The sequence below is a fragment of the Rousettus aegyptiacus genome, unplaced genomic scaffold, assembly GCF_014176215.1.
Source record: "Rousettus aegyptiacus isolate mRouAeg1 unplaced genomic scaffold, mRouAeg1.p scaffold_m13_p_2, whole genome shotgun sequence".
Classification (NCBI taxonomy): domain Eukaryota; kingdom Metazoa; phylum Chordata; class Mammalia; order Chiroptera; family Pteropodidae; genus Rousettus; species Rousettus aegyptiacus.
The window spans coordinates 119,326,531-119,342,926 of record NW_023416295.1 but is presented as its reverse complement, the minus strand read 5'-3'; the positions used below and the strand labels follow the sequence as shown (position 1 = coordinate 119,342,926).

At 39.1% G+C, this 16,396-nt stretch overlaps 1 protein-coding gene across 4 annotated transcripts in view; it reads left to right on the top strand.

Moving 5' to 3' along the window:
* The window catches only part of IRAK3 (interleukin 1 receptor associated kinase 3), a 74,480-nt gene extending 64,594 nt beyond the window's left edge, over positions 1-9,886 (top strand). For all 4 annotated transcript variants that reach the window (XM_016139925.2, XM_016139923.2, XM_016139926.2 and 1 more), the window contains 4 exons: positions 5,229-5,427; positions 5,675-5,737; positions 5,823-5,987; positions 7,836-9,886. In XM_016139925.2, coding sequence (XP_015995411.2) covers positions 5,229-5,427; positions 5,675-5,737; positions 5,823-5,987; positions 7,836-8,339 — 931 coding nt within the window. In that variant the 3' untranslated portion in view covers positions 8,340-9,886. The remainder of the gene's footprint in view (positions 1-5,228; positions 5,428-5,674; positions 5,738-5,822; positions 5,988-7,835) is intronic.
* Positions 9,887-16,396: the final 6,510 nt, after the last annotated feature.

Genomic DNA, 16,396 nt, shown 5'->3' with positions numbered 1-16,396 from the left:
AGGAAGGAAGCCCCCAAACATCAATAAGCACAGTCTACCTTAACTGCATTGGTAAGTGCTAATATCTCAGGGAGCTGATAGGCTGCGGACAGAACTCAGCAAAAGCCAGAGGACTTTAGATCTGACCTAAAGGCCCACTGAATAACTTATTAATCCTCCCAGCAACCCCTTATTTAGGTATCATTGGTCTTATCTCAGTTTGATAGAGAAGAAAACTGACACTTCCAGAGATTAGTATGGCTCTGTCATACCTCTGTAGATGGGAGAGGGAGGTGAGGTTCCATGTTTGTGGGTCCAACAGTCATGCTCTAATTAGGTAATTAAGGGTTCCTAACTGGAAGCACACTGGCTTAATCAGACAGAGACAAGGACATACTCAGTATGTGCAATTTTGGCATGTTGACATTGGCCTGGAGGCCCCGGACTTTGAGGGGGAGATTTGGGCTGGAGCTCTGCATTCAGAGCCTTTGCCTGCCCTGTTTAGTAAAGTTAAATGGTCTTCTGAGGGGACACTCACTGTCAAGGACGCAGCTGCAGGACACCCAAGGAGGAAGACAAGCCCACGTTTCAATGGTATTTTCAAGAAGTCTGGTGGTTTAGTTAGCCCAAGAATGTTTTAGCAAGTTGAATTCTTCTATGGGAACGTTATAAAAACAACAATTTATTTCCAGATGGTGGAATTTGAGGAGGAAATGGATTTAAAGAAAAAAACCTTGAAGAGTTGAAGTCTTTGTTCTTAACAAAAGATCCTCACATTTTTATTTGGGGAACAAAGATGTTTTTGAATTACGGGATCACATAAAAGCATCTGAGAGACATAAACCTTCTTGCTTTTTACATCCAATCCCTTAGCGAGCTTAATTGTTTTCACATTTATGAATGATCTTAAATTCAAATGCATTTTATCCTCAGTGATTTTCATCCCAGATATTCATCTCCATTAGTGTCCAAAATAAGGAGATAATCTTGGCGAACATATTTAATGTTTCCTATAAGATGATGTTATCTCATTCGTGTTGCCATTTGTCTCCTGCCAAGTGAAACAGTCTTTCATATGAGGGAGGTGGTCTAGGAAAGAAAGGAAGAAAGAAGCCATTTGCTTAAAAAAATTTTTAAAAATGGACATTGATCAGAGGTGCATGGTTAAAGTAAGTGCATGGAGAATTTCCTTTGTGAGGGACTAGAAAGATTGAGTGGTTGCGGAGGAGGATAGGAAGCCATAGACAGGCTTCTTCCTACAACCATGATGCCCTTGACTGAGGACCTAAAAGTCTCCTACCTTTACCCTCAGACCTGATGTGTGTGGTACAGGCTGGAGCTCACTGTTTAGTAGGGGGTGCAAAGCCTGCAGGGAATGCAAAGTCTATTTGTTTGTTTGACTGGTTGTTTGCTTAATTAACCAGTTTCCTCCTCCTTTATTACCCAAAAAAACTTCTTTTGCTTTTTAGAAACATTTTTAAATACATGCAATTCTTTCTTTTTCCTCAGACTACTGTCAGGTTCTGCCAGAACTTCTCTGTAACTATTTTTGAAGCTCAGCCAATGCCTTCAAACTAGTTAACCCAAGGACCCTCAGATCTCCAGGGTCATTCTGCAACCCTTGGTACCTTTGTTACTTCAAATTGGTGTCCTTGAACTTCTAGAGATACCCAACTAAGTTCCCTGAGATTTTAAGGCTTGGTGGTAGGTGTAGGATGGGCCATGGACAGCCTACCTCTTTTAAAACACATTTTGAGCATCCCCCCACCCCCATCCCCACCCCCATATATCACATGCTCTTCTTATGTTTTCTTTTTTGATTCTTGTAACAGCACCGTGAGGTGGACATTATTAGATCGTTTTATCTTCAAGGAAGCTGAGGCTTTGGGAAGTTGTGCTAGTTAGATTAGAGACGATATTTCAGATTTACAAGAGATCTGGCCCTTACTGACCTGGACTTTACACAGAGAGCCTAGGACCCACAAAGCACCTGTAAAGCTGGGCACCAATAACTCCCCCTAAAATCCTTTAAAATATGTATATCTTTAAAAATCAATCATGCACTTAAATATCAAACATGGTATAGTCGTTTAAATTCATATCCCGCATTATAATCTAGGTGTATCATCTCGCTTTATATTTATGGTCCGCAGGCTTCAACTAAATTAGGAGACAAACTGGTGAGCAAAGAAGTAAATTTTGTAGCCTTTGCGGGATTCAGGTCCCCACAAAGAATCGTCTTAGAGACCCCTAGCAATAGGGAGATTAAAATAATGTCTCCAGAGTCAGGATATAGAATACACCACCTCGTGTAGGATTTCCACCCATCTCCTTAGTATACTACCACTGATCTTCTGCTAGACAAATTATTTAGCAAGGTGATGGTCACTCTGTTACAGTAAATAGTCTTGTAGGAAAGAACAGAAGAAATGGGTTGTAGAAACACTAAATTAAGCATGTGGGCCATTGGATGTGTCTCATTTGTGTCCTTGGTAGCCACATAGCTGGTAAGCTGCACTTTTATTGCATTATATTGTTATATGATTTTAGTTCTTTTATGTTGTCCTTATTTTGTTAGTCTGTTTTTAGCCCTATGGGATAAACGTATTCAGTTGACCTGCATAGTAGCAGTAGGCACTTTATATTTGAACATTCTATTTAAGGTTGAAGCAGGGGAAAGAATTAGGGCAGAACTGATTGTTGAAGGGCCTTGTGCAATTTCCACTCTCCTATCATAGAACATCCTTCTTCCTCAGCTACCATTAACCTTTATTTAGAACAGAGTAAATCACTGGACTCAAAATTTATGTTATAAACTATAGTCTCCTGGTAAACAATTTGTCTTTTCACCAAATATCATTATTCAAAGTATAAATGCAGTGCCTTAGAACAATTTCACATTCTTATTGATGGTCTCCCACTGACCCAAAGTACTCTGTGGGTTTTATTGTGTAATGCATTGTGGTTACCCAGCTCAGCTCTGCAGAAACATGATTCATCAGTTTTTTGCTGAGGGTCAAATAAAGAGATTAGATGATGGGTTTTATTGTTGCTGTTGCTCCCTCCGCCCCTTTTGTACTTAGAAAAGACCTATCCTTCAGGGTGTCTAAGTGTTCGCAGATTCGGCTTTTTACATTCTCATGGTCCTGACATTTTAAGTTACAGAAGAAGAGGGCTAGATGTTGGACATTGAATATCTGGCACTCAGAGCTTTGTTAACTTCCTCCTAGGCTGAGATGAAGTGGGGCGGGGTGCAGAAGATGGTGTGGCAGAGCCTGGAAGGGCGGAAGGTTAGTCCTGGTCATGACAGTTAATGATCCTCTCTGCCTGCCTCACCTCCTGGCACCCTGAGCCAACTCCTGCACTAAATACCCCAGCACTATGAACTGATCAAGGCATTTCCAGGAGACTCAGCCTTGATCTGAACAAGTGACGTGTATACCTATGGAAGAAGTAATTATGAACTATGTCTATTCTTATTTAGAGCTGAAGGAGGTAGGACATGACTCTAGTGAGGTCTGTCAGGATAGTTAATACTGTTTTCCAAGTGAGAAAGCCAAAGGATGGATGAGGAGTGACATAAAAGTATGAGACCCAGGCTGGTCTTAGAAGCTTCTGGGTTTGAAACCCAGAAGAGAAAAGACAAAGCAAAAAAGAGAGAGAGAGAGAGAAACATGAGGACTGTGCTTATCGATCCAAGTTCCTTCTTGACTTTCTCCTCATAAATGCAAGGATCGTACAACTGGTAAGGGTCCTGGGGCTTATGCATAAGGTGGGCCCTTTGAATTTTGCAATTCTCCTGTTGCTCTTAGAAAAAAGGGAGTGTCAAGTAAAATTTAAAGTGTGTCTTCTCTCTTCTTAAAGGGCCCTGGGGAGTTCCATCATTTTGTCTGTTGTCAACCCAGTCCTAGACAAAGTCTGGACTAGAATTCTCGAGACCTTAGCTTCAAATCCTCTAAATAGAACTAGGACTCTAATACACTGAATCATAACAATGCCTACAGTTCAGACCTGTGGAAGTAGGGTTTGAGTGTCAGCTTACTTGTACAGGGAGAGTAAGGACTTTTGGAACTTCTATAAGATCCAATACTTGTTCAGGATTAAGAATTTCTTATTCTTACCCTGTAGCTGTGCTATTACTACTTTTGATAGCAGCATGTAATATTCCAGATATACCACGTGGCCTTTCGGGTGGGCAGGCCTACTATTAGAAACTTTGGTTTCAGGGGATAAAAATCAAGCTCCAAAAAGCCCTAAGCAAAGTTGAAAAGTAGATAACTTTCTCTTGGACCACCCACCTCTTTTATCAATATTCATCTGCTTTTTTGTGATGACTCTTCTAGTGACCATTTAGTGAGTATTACTGTATGCCAAGCACTAGATTCCTTTCATCCCTCCTGAGTTTTGTGAGTTCTATTGTTTTCTTCATTTCACTTATGAGAAAAGACAGCAATATTGAGGCTTAAGGGGTAAAATAGCACCAGCAGTTAGAGGGCCAGGAAAAGCAGAATTGAGACCTATTCCAAGTGCGGGCCATGTGGAATGCATTTCCCCTTGGCTTGACTTTTCCCATTCCTGCTGTGACAGCCCTTCAGCCCTTTGAAGGTAAAATAAGTTAGTGCTTACTCTCAGCCAAGATGTTAAGTGATTCTTAAGGCTTTTATGTGACAAACAGCTAAAACTGACTCCAAGCACTTTGTCTTTGCCTCGGCAGATGTTTATATTTTAAATAAGACTCAAAGACAAAGAAGCCATAGAGATGGGGCAACGGAGTAGGGTTGTCCTTAAGGAAAGGGCCACCAAAGATTCCTCAATTCATTGCAGGCTAGTGGCTCTAAGCAGGGCCTTCCACAGCACAGTTCTATGCACATCACAGACAATTATTAGCTGGTTAAAAACCAGTTATTATTCTCATTACATGTAAGTGGAGCACAAGGAAAGCTGCTTTGGGTTCAGTTAGTTTCTTCTACTGACAAAGCATCAGCCTTATGCGCCAACTCCATATCTGCTCTGCAAGTTCGAAATGCCTGCTGTTTCTAGGTCAGGGTTTTGTTTTAGGTTTTATACAACACTTTGATTTATACTTTAAGAAAAATGAGAAGATGTCATCTAGTTCATGGAAAATTATATGTGGCTTTATTTGTCAGTGTTTGGAATTGCCCAGCATGAAGGCGAGCTTGTCATGTTGTTTTTTCACCAAAATGCCTTTATAAGGTTTTTGTCTTGTTTGTCCTTGACCACAATTTTAGTGCAAACATACTTTTGGACGATCACTTTCAACCCAAAATAAGTGATTTTGCCATGGCTCACTTCCGACCCCACCTAGAGCATCAGAGCTCTACCATAAGCATGACCAGCAGCAGCAGTAAACACTTGTGGTACCTGCCAGAAGAGTATATCAGACAGGGCAAACTTTCCACCAAAACGGACGTGTACAGCTTTGGAATCGTAAGTACCAAGTTGACAAAGGAGAAAAATTTACCACATACTAACAATTTTATAAAGGCTTTAACTTTTGGATCTATTGATTTCCCATTACTCACTGTCTTATCCATTAATTTTGTGTGGTCAGTCAGAAATAAGATACAAAGTCATTAATTAGAATGAACTATAGTTATTGTTAAGGTTAACAGTTGCTACTCATTGTATGTATATATTTAACACACGTCACTGACTTTCTGCATATTCTTTGTAGGTTATAATGGAAGTTCTGACAGGTTGTAAAGTAGTGTTAGATGACCCAAAGCATATTCAGCTGGTAAGAATGATCTTCCTTCCTGCACCTACCTCTTGGTCATTTTTCTGATAGAGTTCTAAATGGGGTTGTATTCTTCTCTTCCTAGAGGGATCTTCTTATGGAATTGATGGAGAAGAGAGGCCTCGATTCATGTCTCTCATTTCTAGATAAGAAAGTGTTTCCCTGCCCTCGGAATTTTTCTGCCAAGCTCTTCTCTTTGGCAGGCCAGTGTGCTGCAGCACGGGCAAAGTTAAGACCATCGATGGACGAAGTATGTATTCACAAATTTTTGTTAGAAATCGAGCCCATAGTAACCATGGAAAATCTAAATTGAATAAATTGTGTATCTAAGTGAATTCTTTATCAATGAGACAGTCCAGAATTATCCCATAGAGAATTCTAACCTAAGAAATAGCTTTTCCAGGTAAAAAAAAAGTCACATCATTTGGCACTCCAGTAGAGAACATTATTGGGCAGAACCAGGGCACCACAAAAAATTTAATGAAAAAACATACGAGTAATTGAGAGAGAATATTTTATTCAACCTTCATTAGGCAATCTGGCCCATTCAAAATGCAGTATGTGTTTCCCTTATTGCTTTTTTTCTTGTTGATCTTTATTCATCCGTCCATCAATTTAATCATTCATTCATTTGTTTACAATAAATAAGTATTTATTTAGTGCCTACTTTGCATGTGCCAGACTTTGTGCTAGGTCCTGGGGATATGACAGTGATCAAGATACAGTTGTTGCCCGCAAGCCCGCAGTCCATAGGAGAGTCAGATTAGTAAACATGGAATTTCGGTAAAGAGAGACAGGCATAATGGTAGATGGGAGCACAAGCCAAGAAGGGAGACAGAGTCAGAACACGTTCTCACCTATGGAAGTCAAGGAAGCTTCTTGATGGAGGTGATGGCTGAGCTATGACCTGAACAACAGGTTGGATTTAGGTAGCCTTAAAGATGGAAGGGCATCCCAGGCAGAGAGAATTTACATCTGCAAAGGCTCGGAGGGGATGAATTTTATGTCGCTAAGACTAGAGGTAGTTCTGCATCATGGAAGTGGGATGGTGGTGAGGGACAAGCTGGAGCGGTTATAATGATAGAATGTCCCAGGTGATACAGAGACATGAATTCCATTCTAAGGGTTTGGGTTTCATCCTGAGTCTGCCATAGAGCTGTGGAAAGGTTCTAAACAGGAATTGACATAATCAGAATATAAAAAGCGCTGGCCTGGGAGTCAGGTGAACCATATTGTAGGCCTGGCACCACACACCGGTATTCTCTGTGTGGCCTGGAATCTTGGGCCCAGAAAGGAGCTATGTGGTACATAGTGGAGGGGAGATGGAATTGAGAACCAGAGATCCGGGGTCAAGCGACCAGTCTGCTCCTTAGTGGCTAGTGATATGGGTTCCCTTTTCTGAGTCTCAGCTTTGTTATCTATAAAATGAGTATAATAATGTCGTTTGTGCAGATTAAATGAGGTGGTGTGTGTGTGAAAATACTTTGTAAATTGTAAAGCTCACTATAGTTTTTGTATTTCTGATGGGTTTTATAAATTACATGTGTGTACGAAGGTATATGTTATTTTCTATCTGGTCGATGGTTCTCAATTTAGGCTGCACATCCAAATAAACTTGGAAGCTTTTAAAATACAGATTCCTGGGCCCTCACCTCCATGTATTTTGAATGACAGTTTTGTGGTTGGGGCTAAAGGATCTGTATTTTAAGAATGTTCCACTATAAAAATCTGGCATTTGAGAACTATGGATGGGGTCCATCATCCCCTGACCACCCCTTCCAACCTTCCACATATTAAGGTTGAGGTAAAACAAATGACGAAATGCTGACCCAGGGCCACAAAGTAGTTGGTGGCAAATCTAGGCCTAAAGTCAGATCTCTCGATATTTAATTCTGTGCAGTCTCTTTCATACTTTGCTTAACTTAATTTACTCATAAAATGAAGGAGATTAGGTAATTTTTAATCTCTTCTTATTTAAAATACTATAGTAGAACTTTATGCAAATAAGAGAATATTCCTTAATAGACGGACAGAAAAAAGGTAAAAGGAAAGGTTATTTAAGCCGAACTCGATGTTTGTTTTCTTCTTGGTTAATTAGGTCCTAACTACTCTTGAAAGTACTCAAGCCAGCTTATATTTTGCCGAAGATCCTCCCACCTCACTCAAGTCCTTCAGGTGTCCTTCTCCTCTATTCTTGGATAATGTACCAAGTATTCCAGTGGAAGATGATGAAAGACATTCACTGCTTCGTGATAAGCATTTGAAAAGAGAGAGAGTGACTCAGAAAGTTCCCCTTGAATGCAGCCAGTCTGAAATTACATTTCTGGGATTTGACAAAAAGACGGGGAGTAAAAGAAATGAAGACGCTCGCAACATGCCCAATTCTTCCTGTGAGGAGTGTTGGTCTCCAGAGCATGCGGTTCCCTCCCAGGACTCTAAGGCCTATGATAGGAATGTGGATTCCTCTACAGAAGTTCCAGGCCATTCTTATAGGAGCAGGCCAGTGGAGGCTAGCATTTCCTCCATATTGTTTTGGAATGAATGTGAACAGAACAAAGAGGAATCAATTTCACCAGAAGATAAAGAAGATGGCAAGTATTAATGAGGCACCTGAGAATAGGTACCATCCTGGGAAGCCATTGTCATCATAAATAATGCCAAGAGGATGATCAATGGCGAATCTGGGTAATGCAGATCAATGGTCTGGATAATCCCATCCTTTCCAACTTGCAAAACAGAGAGGCTTCAAAGTTTGTTTTATTGGCTAATTGCCTTGTGATCAAAACTAGGCTAAATTAGAGCTGTTCGAGAGTACTTAAGATCACAGGCTCTAACTTCAGACAAACAAAACAATCAAAACCTACTAAAGAGAGACTAGCTTCTGATGTCTACTGCATCAACACCAAGATGAGTCCTCGGAGCCTCTAGTCTGCTAACTATGTTCATTTCAGTTGGATTCCATTGTGCGGTTTAGCTTGCTTGCAAAGGTTGCAGGAATGTCTAGTTTGTAAATGTTAATAGATGCCCTTTAAAGAACGGCCTTTTCATTTATTTTGATTGACCCTTGGTACTTTTCTGTTCATCCCTGTTAAGCCTGTCTGTCTGAAAATAAGTCAGGTTCACCCTTGGCTATGACATATTTGTATAAAAGGAGATCCTTGTCCAGGAGCTGTATTCTGTATTTAAACTCTTTGGATAGTTTATAACACATTGTATAGTTGTCGACTGTTATTACAATTTCTTTTTTACAAACTTAGGAACCTGTTATATCCTGAGTCGAGTGTTTGAAATTTTGGTCAAGTAATTGTGTTCCTGAGAAAATGGCTGGTCAGCTTTAGGTTTGATTATGCCTTTTCTTCTGCTGTTTACGGCATCTTCCCCTTTTGAAGTCTTATCCAACCCTTCAGGGCCATCCTTCTGGAAGCTTTCCTAATCTCTCCAGCAAGAAGTACTCACACAACCAGCATTTCCATAGAATTTTTTTTGGTATTTCTATATTTTACCAGTCACTTTCTGAATTACATCTAAGTTGCTTGTGCCATCTTCTTTCTCTTACCAGACTGTAAACTCCCTATATTAGTTTCCTATTGTTGCTGTAACAAATTTTTACAAACATAGTGGGTTAAAGCAACATAAATGAATTACTTTACAGTTCCGGAAGTAAGAAGTCCTTGGCATTCCTTCCGGAGGCTTTAGGGGGAGATTTATTCCATTACTTGTTTAAGCTTCTAGAGGCCGCCTGCATTCCTCGGCTCATTCATGGCCTTTTTCTCCATCCTCAAAGCCAGCAACATAGCATCTTCAAATCTACATATCTCTCTTTATCACCTCTTTCTTGTACTTTGGCCCTCTCTCTTATAAGGATCCTTACGATTGTATTAGGTGCACTCAAAAAATCCAGGAAAATCTCTGCATCTCAGGATTCTTAATTTAATCACACCTACAATGTCCCTTTTCTCTTGTAAAGCAATGTATTCACAAGTTTCTGGGATTAGGACATGGACATCTTTGGGGAGCTATCTATTACTCTATCACATTCTCTGAGTCTATAGTGGCCATACCTTCAAGGCCTTGTGTGTTATCCTATAAGGATCAGGTGTTGCCTTATTCATTAAGTTGAATTGAATTATCTCTATGAACCCATGTAATCAAAAATTCAGCTATAGTAAACATTGCTGAGTAGATTAATAAAGTGGGGATAATGACTGGCTTTTGATGATGGATTGAAATACTCCAAGAAAACGATTTCCAGAAGATTTACAGAATCTCCCTCTCCAGAACATTTATAATAAAAGAGTAGACCTCTAGTTTTCTGTGCATGAGGAAAAGGCACATGCCTTCATGTGTGTGTGTGTGAGTCAGTGTTGTTGAGTTAATCATACTCTGATTGGAGCCCAAATTCAAGAACAACTAATCAAAGAAGGAAGTCAGTCAGGAATCAGGGCCAAGTTAGCAGAGCAAGGTCAGAAACATGGAACTACAATTCTGGGGAAAAAGGATCTCGTGGCAGAATGTGAGGTTCAAAACACAATGAGTCTTAAGTCTGATTGACAGGTCCAAAAAAGACCCCAGGTGAGCAGCTGGGAGAGGCCGTGTTCACAGGCTGTGGTCTACAGCAGACTTGGCTGTCCAGTGCTGTCTTCTCCATCTGATCGTGACGTATGTGTTCAAATGCTTCCCAACTGTGTTTGTGATAAGCCTAGTAGGGGAAAAGGGTTGGACTTGACTTCATACGATTTTAATTCTTGTGACTGGTCCTAGTTGGCAACTCTTGATTACACATGTTAATGAAAAGAAGCAGTAAACGTCTTTGGCATTTAGCTTTATATACTGCAGACCATTCCAAGGCTGATTTAGTTTACTTAAGAGATATGGTCTGAAAGTCTTTTTGGCTGAACTGGAGAAATTAGCCTGGAATCAAGGGAAGTTGCCACTAATAATTCAAATGAGGTAATCAAGATAATCAAAAGCTGACTCTATTTTAAACTGTTTTTCACTTCGAATCTGGACCTCCCAGTGCCTTCAGTAAGAGGTCATTAAGGAAGCTCTGATTAACAGCAGGCCTGTGCATTACTCGGCAGATGTGTAATCTGTTGCTTTTATGTTGATTTGAAATTGCTTATTTGACTTAACACAGTGTTTCTCAAACTCGAATGTGCATCAGAATGATGTTAAAAACACAGATTGCCGGGCCCACCCGGCTTCTGAAGCCGTAGATCTGGGTTAGAAATCTGACTTTCTAACAAGTTGCTGGTGCTGCTGCCACCGCCGATGTGCAGGCCACTCTGAGAGCCGCTGCCTTAAAGTTTTCTCAAATTGTTCAGGTAGGCAGATTCTCTCTTTCCATCTTGGTTGTATGTGTTTTGAAAAGAGTATAATTTCTTTTCATTCTTTTATATTTACACTATTACCTAGGATTTTGTTTAACATAGAGTAGAAGCTCTAGAAATACCCTCAGTCAATGATCTTTTGACTAGATCACCTTGCTGAGGGGTGACTATTTTGGACATCTAAAGGACCAAGTCAGATTAGCTGACAATAACCTGATTAATGATACCGTGAACAAATGCCACCATGACCGGAAATTACCAATCTTCTGAGTGACCCAGTCCTCCTAACTAGATTTGCCTTGGTCGTGTTAACGAATGTTAATTTATAAAAATTAAATCTTTCATTCTGCCATGGTCACTAAGAGATACCTCCTGGCTTCATGATGTGGTAACTAAAATACATGATCAGCAAACATGAATGAGTAAAGAATTTCCTTCATTTTCACCCTCATAGTACACCCTGGACAATTCTCCAAGCAGATCCTAACTATTAGGGTTTTCGTCCCATTTTCTAATGTCCTAAAACATGGAGAAAATATTTTGTTGTTTTTGAAAATAGGTATGGGGTTTCAGACATAATTAATTTTTATTGACTTCTTGATAATTGTAATGATCCATGACTCACTACATAATAGCATAGTTTCATGCAGTAGTACTTCGGCCTGTGTAAAACAACTTTTATGGCCTGAGGTACAGTGAGTATAGGAAGTGAGGATTATCCTGTTTAGCATTTATTAAGCATCTGCCAGAATCAAGGCACTGTATTGGCCACTAGGACACTGAGTAAGGAAGAAAAGGCTCCAGTTAACAGTTTGGTGACATCCGTTATTCGAACCACAAACTGATAGAACTGAAAGTAAGGGCTGAAAGGGTGAGGTGGAGGCAGAGATTACTGTGCACTTTTGAGGGCGTAAGGAAAGCTTCTTGGAGAAGCTTGCTGGAAAGAGAGAAATGAGTAAGAGAAATAGAAAAGGATAACCAAGAAACACTCCAGGATGGCTACCCAAAGAACTGGGGGCCCACAGCTCTACCGGAACTCTGTAGAAACCCATCTTCTGATTTGGAAGAATGGGGTGAAGATGAAGAAAACTGGGTCCAGAGCTTAACGCTTTTTTTCCTGTTTAAGCCTTACTGTCACTTTGAAGGTATAAATCCCATTTTATGCATGAGAATCTGATTCAGGGAGGTTAAGGAACTTGCCTGAGGTCCTCTCAGATCTGGAAGGGCCAGAATTTGAACCCATATCCATCTGACTTCTGAGCCCATATTCTTTCTTGTATTCAACATGGCACAAAGAAGCCACTGCAGGTTCAAGCTCCTACAAAAGGGATGAATGTGAAGTCATTTATTGATTCCACAAATTTTCAGTAGTCACACAAACCATCTTTTCTGCCTTTTTCATCATCCTGCCCCTCTGCTGCAGTTACCCACCTCCACCGTCATTTGATGTGAGTTAAACGAATTCATCCATCCGTCTGTCCATCCATCCATCTATCCATCCATCCATCCTTCCATCTATCTGTCCATCCATCCTTCATTCATTAAACAAATATCAATCAACAGCCTCTTTTGTGTCAGGCACTGTTCTAAGAGCTGGGGATACGGCAAGATCAAACCCAACAAAAATCTGTAGCTTATGTAGCTTATGTTTGAGTGAATAAATGAATGACTGGGAGAATAGGAAACACAGTGAGAGAGTTTGAATCTCAGTTCTAACACTAATTGACAGCTCTCCATGAGAGCAGCTGCACTGAGCCATCTGAGTGTTGTCTGAACACAGACCCTGGTTTCTCTGCCAACTCTTCCATAGGGGTTCAGAAAGGTTTTCTCCTTGTCCTGTTGTACAGGTGAGATCTCATGGTATCCCATTGCTTTGTTATTAGTGTGCGCTAAGCAGTCTATGGCATGGTTAGCAATCATGATAGACTCTATCCTTTTATTGACCTATGATTCTTTGAGGGCATTTACTTGGCTACCAATGGCATCTTCAGGCTTCTTCTAAATAATCTGAAGCACCGACACATACCTCACCCCACTATCATCCCATACTGGTATTGCCAGTTTGCTTCTCTCTTCTCCTTGACAAAACTGAAACATTTCTGAGGGCATGGGTTATATCCTGCTCCTGTACCTGGCACATAATATGGCCCAATATATACTTGTAAAATGAATGAATCAAATAGCCTTTCAGAACATCTTCAAAATCATTGATATCTAATGTATCAAGACTATCATCTCATTGCACCCAAAGTTTGTCCTTCTTATAGTCATACTGTCATCGATGGATCATTTAAATAATTCCATCTCACTATTATTGGATAACAATTATTAATTTCAAATATTAATATCTGAGATATCTCTGAGAAGAGGAGTTTGACTGTGTACATTTCTTAAAAATTTTCTTTATGGTAGAAAATATTCCCAAACCATGTTTAAGCAATCATAAAGCAACATTTGACAGGAAATAAATTGATGTTCATTGTATTTTGTTCCCATTTTCTGTCCCAAATTATTTATAGATATATGATGGTCCATTGGACTTGACATGCCACTGTTTTCTTGGGAAGCATTTTTATTTCAAAGATCTACATTGCCTACCAAACCTTCACATAAGAGCCTTCTAATTGATATCGTCTGCCTCATTGCAAACTGTGTGGTCATCACCATAAACAGAGATATTTCTATAAGTATTTCAAAGTTTTTCATTTGCTCCTTAATTGTAAAATTTTCATGGAGACCAACATTAATTGGAATGAAGGCTATGGAGGTAGAAAGAGCTTAACTGCAGGAGATTCAGGCATAGTTAACATCAATGTGCCCAATAGTGTGCTAGGTGCATTCATATATTTGAACTTTAAACACCTATTGAGCCAGATTCTATAACTGTAAGATCAAGGAAAATGATCTCAGGGATGTTGACTCTCATCCTGAATCACACTGACATTGGAATGAGGATGTGAACTGAAAACTGTCTACTTACGTCCAGGAAATATCTGCTCTGAAAGGGTTAACTTAAAAATAAAGAGTATCCCCTATTTGAAAATGAAAGCAGCCAATAAATATGTGTTTATTATTTTATTAGTATTAAATTTAATTCTCTCAGATTGGCAGATATTGAAGCAAGACAAGAATATGAGCAAATGGGCATTCTTGTTCACTGTTGGCAGGAGTAAAAATTGGTATGACCTTTCTACAAAGGCAATATGTATCAAATTTGGCAACATGTATCAAAAGTTTAAATGACATACTTTTACCCAGCAATCTGTTTAGGAATTTATCTTAGTGAGTAAGAATTACACAAGTGTGTAAACGAGAGGGCAAAGATATACTGTATGATGCTATGATACTAAACATTGGAAATAGCCTAAATGCCCTTCAGTAGATGAGTTAAATAAATTATAGCACATATATACAATTGAGTTGTATGCAACTACCATTAAAGATTATTTAGATCTGTGCTTATTGGTATGGAAATTTGTCCCTGAAATATTATAGAATGAAAAATCGACTTCAGAATAGCACATTTAATATAAGCCCATTTATAACACTGAATATTTTAGAATAATATATGTTTCATAGAGAGATCTTTGCCAAAAGGTTAATGATGGCTTTTTTCTGGGCTATGGTATTTGGGTGATCTTTACTTTCTTAAACGTTCATATATTTGAAATTCGTACAATGAGCATGTATTATTTTTATTATCTGAAAATAATAAAACTATTTTTATTTTGGAAAAAATATCCTATACATGTGTATATTTGCCTGGCTTTGCGCTTAGTTGTGCCATTGGTAACAATTGGCAACTAGTCGTATGCTTCTATGCCATCACCCTTTGCTATTTCTGTCTTCCAAGCTTAGTGACTGAAGCTCCACGTAGATTTGTCTGGTTTCCCCTAAGTAACATTGCTTGTAAAAAAGCAATGCAAGAGGCAAAGCTGGGCAAAATGAAATACAAGAATGGAGGACAGATAATAGTGTACGACTGAGAAGACTTTGTAATTAAATATTAGTCTATTTGGGTAAAATCTTTTAAAATTACCCTTAATATCTCTACATACAAATCAGTACTTCAAGGAGTAACCTACGGTTAAATTTAAAACTCTTTGGGGAGATAAGTATCCATTCCCCGGATTTGTGCCCCACTATCCCTTTTTAGCCTGCATAAAATTTGTAACTTGCTGAATTTAGTAGACTCTTGGCCGTAGTTATCAGATGAAAATAAAACTTGCAACAGTGCAGAGAAAGTGTGACTGAATACAGTACTTTTCTCCAGCAGGTAGAAATGGAGCCTGTGTAACAATGCTAACGGGATCCACAATAATGCATTAATTATAAAGGGAGATAGCAAAGTATACTCCAGGGTAAAATACCAATTCTAATGAATTCTATCTGGAAGGACTGTTTAATGGACAAAAGTAAGTTACAGAGGTGTAAATATGGTAAGAACACTTCCTAGGCCAATCTAACTAAAAGATAAATTAGTGCAGGATCATTAAGAGCATAACACAGCCACAGATTTTGTCCTCTTGATACCAAATTAATATATCGATGCTATTTTTCTGTTTTCTGGAAAGGAAATGCCAGATAATACCAATGGTACCCTCACTGCAAAGATTTCGGCAAAAGAAATGTCAAGGAGTCGAACACATAAATCTAATGTAAAACAGAATTAGTGTGACAGCACATTGAAGTGAGGTATAAATTACTTCTAGTGGTCTTCTTAATCTTCTTAATTCCATTATTCACTAATGATAAGTTCATGTCTTTCTGAAAGTGTACTAATTACAGTGCACTTGCCGAACCATTAAACATTGGCCTTGTGATATTTCTTTTTCCTTTATGTTTGTACCACAGGATCTTTAAATAGAACTGCACTGACTTCAGCCAAGGGCAAATATTAATCTATGACCTTTTATTGTTTTTGTTTTATATACCCTAGAGGAAAATGTAAGATTCCAGTATGCTTACAGAGCCAAATATGCATGTTCATATTAACTCACTGCCAGTAGCTCTAAGGCTATTGCCTGAGACAGAAGGCAGAGTAATCTCTGACATTTTCATTATGCATTTGTCTAGCAATTTGAAGAGGGGGAAATAATTCACGTCATTACCAGTATCCTGTCTTGGCCATTAAAATGTATTTCTCAAATAAAATAATTATTATCATATTTTAGAAAATGTAGTCTGACATGTCCTCATTTGAGTAGCATCATTGCACCGCAGTTAAAAGATCTCATCAACTACAGTTAAATTACACTTCCACTTCACGTCAGCCACTGTTTCCAAGACCACATCCTGGACCTTCCACCACCTGAAACTGCTGACATCC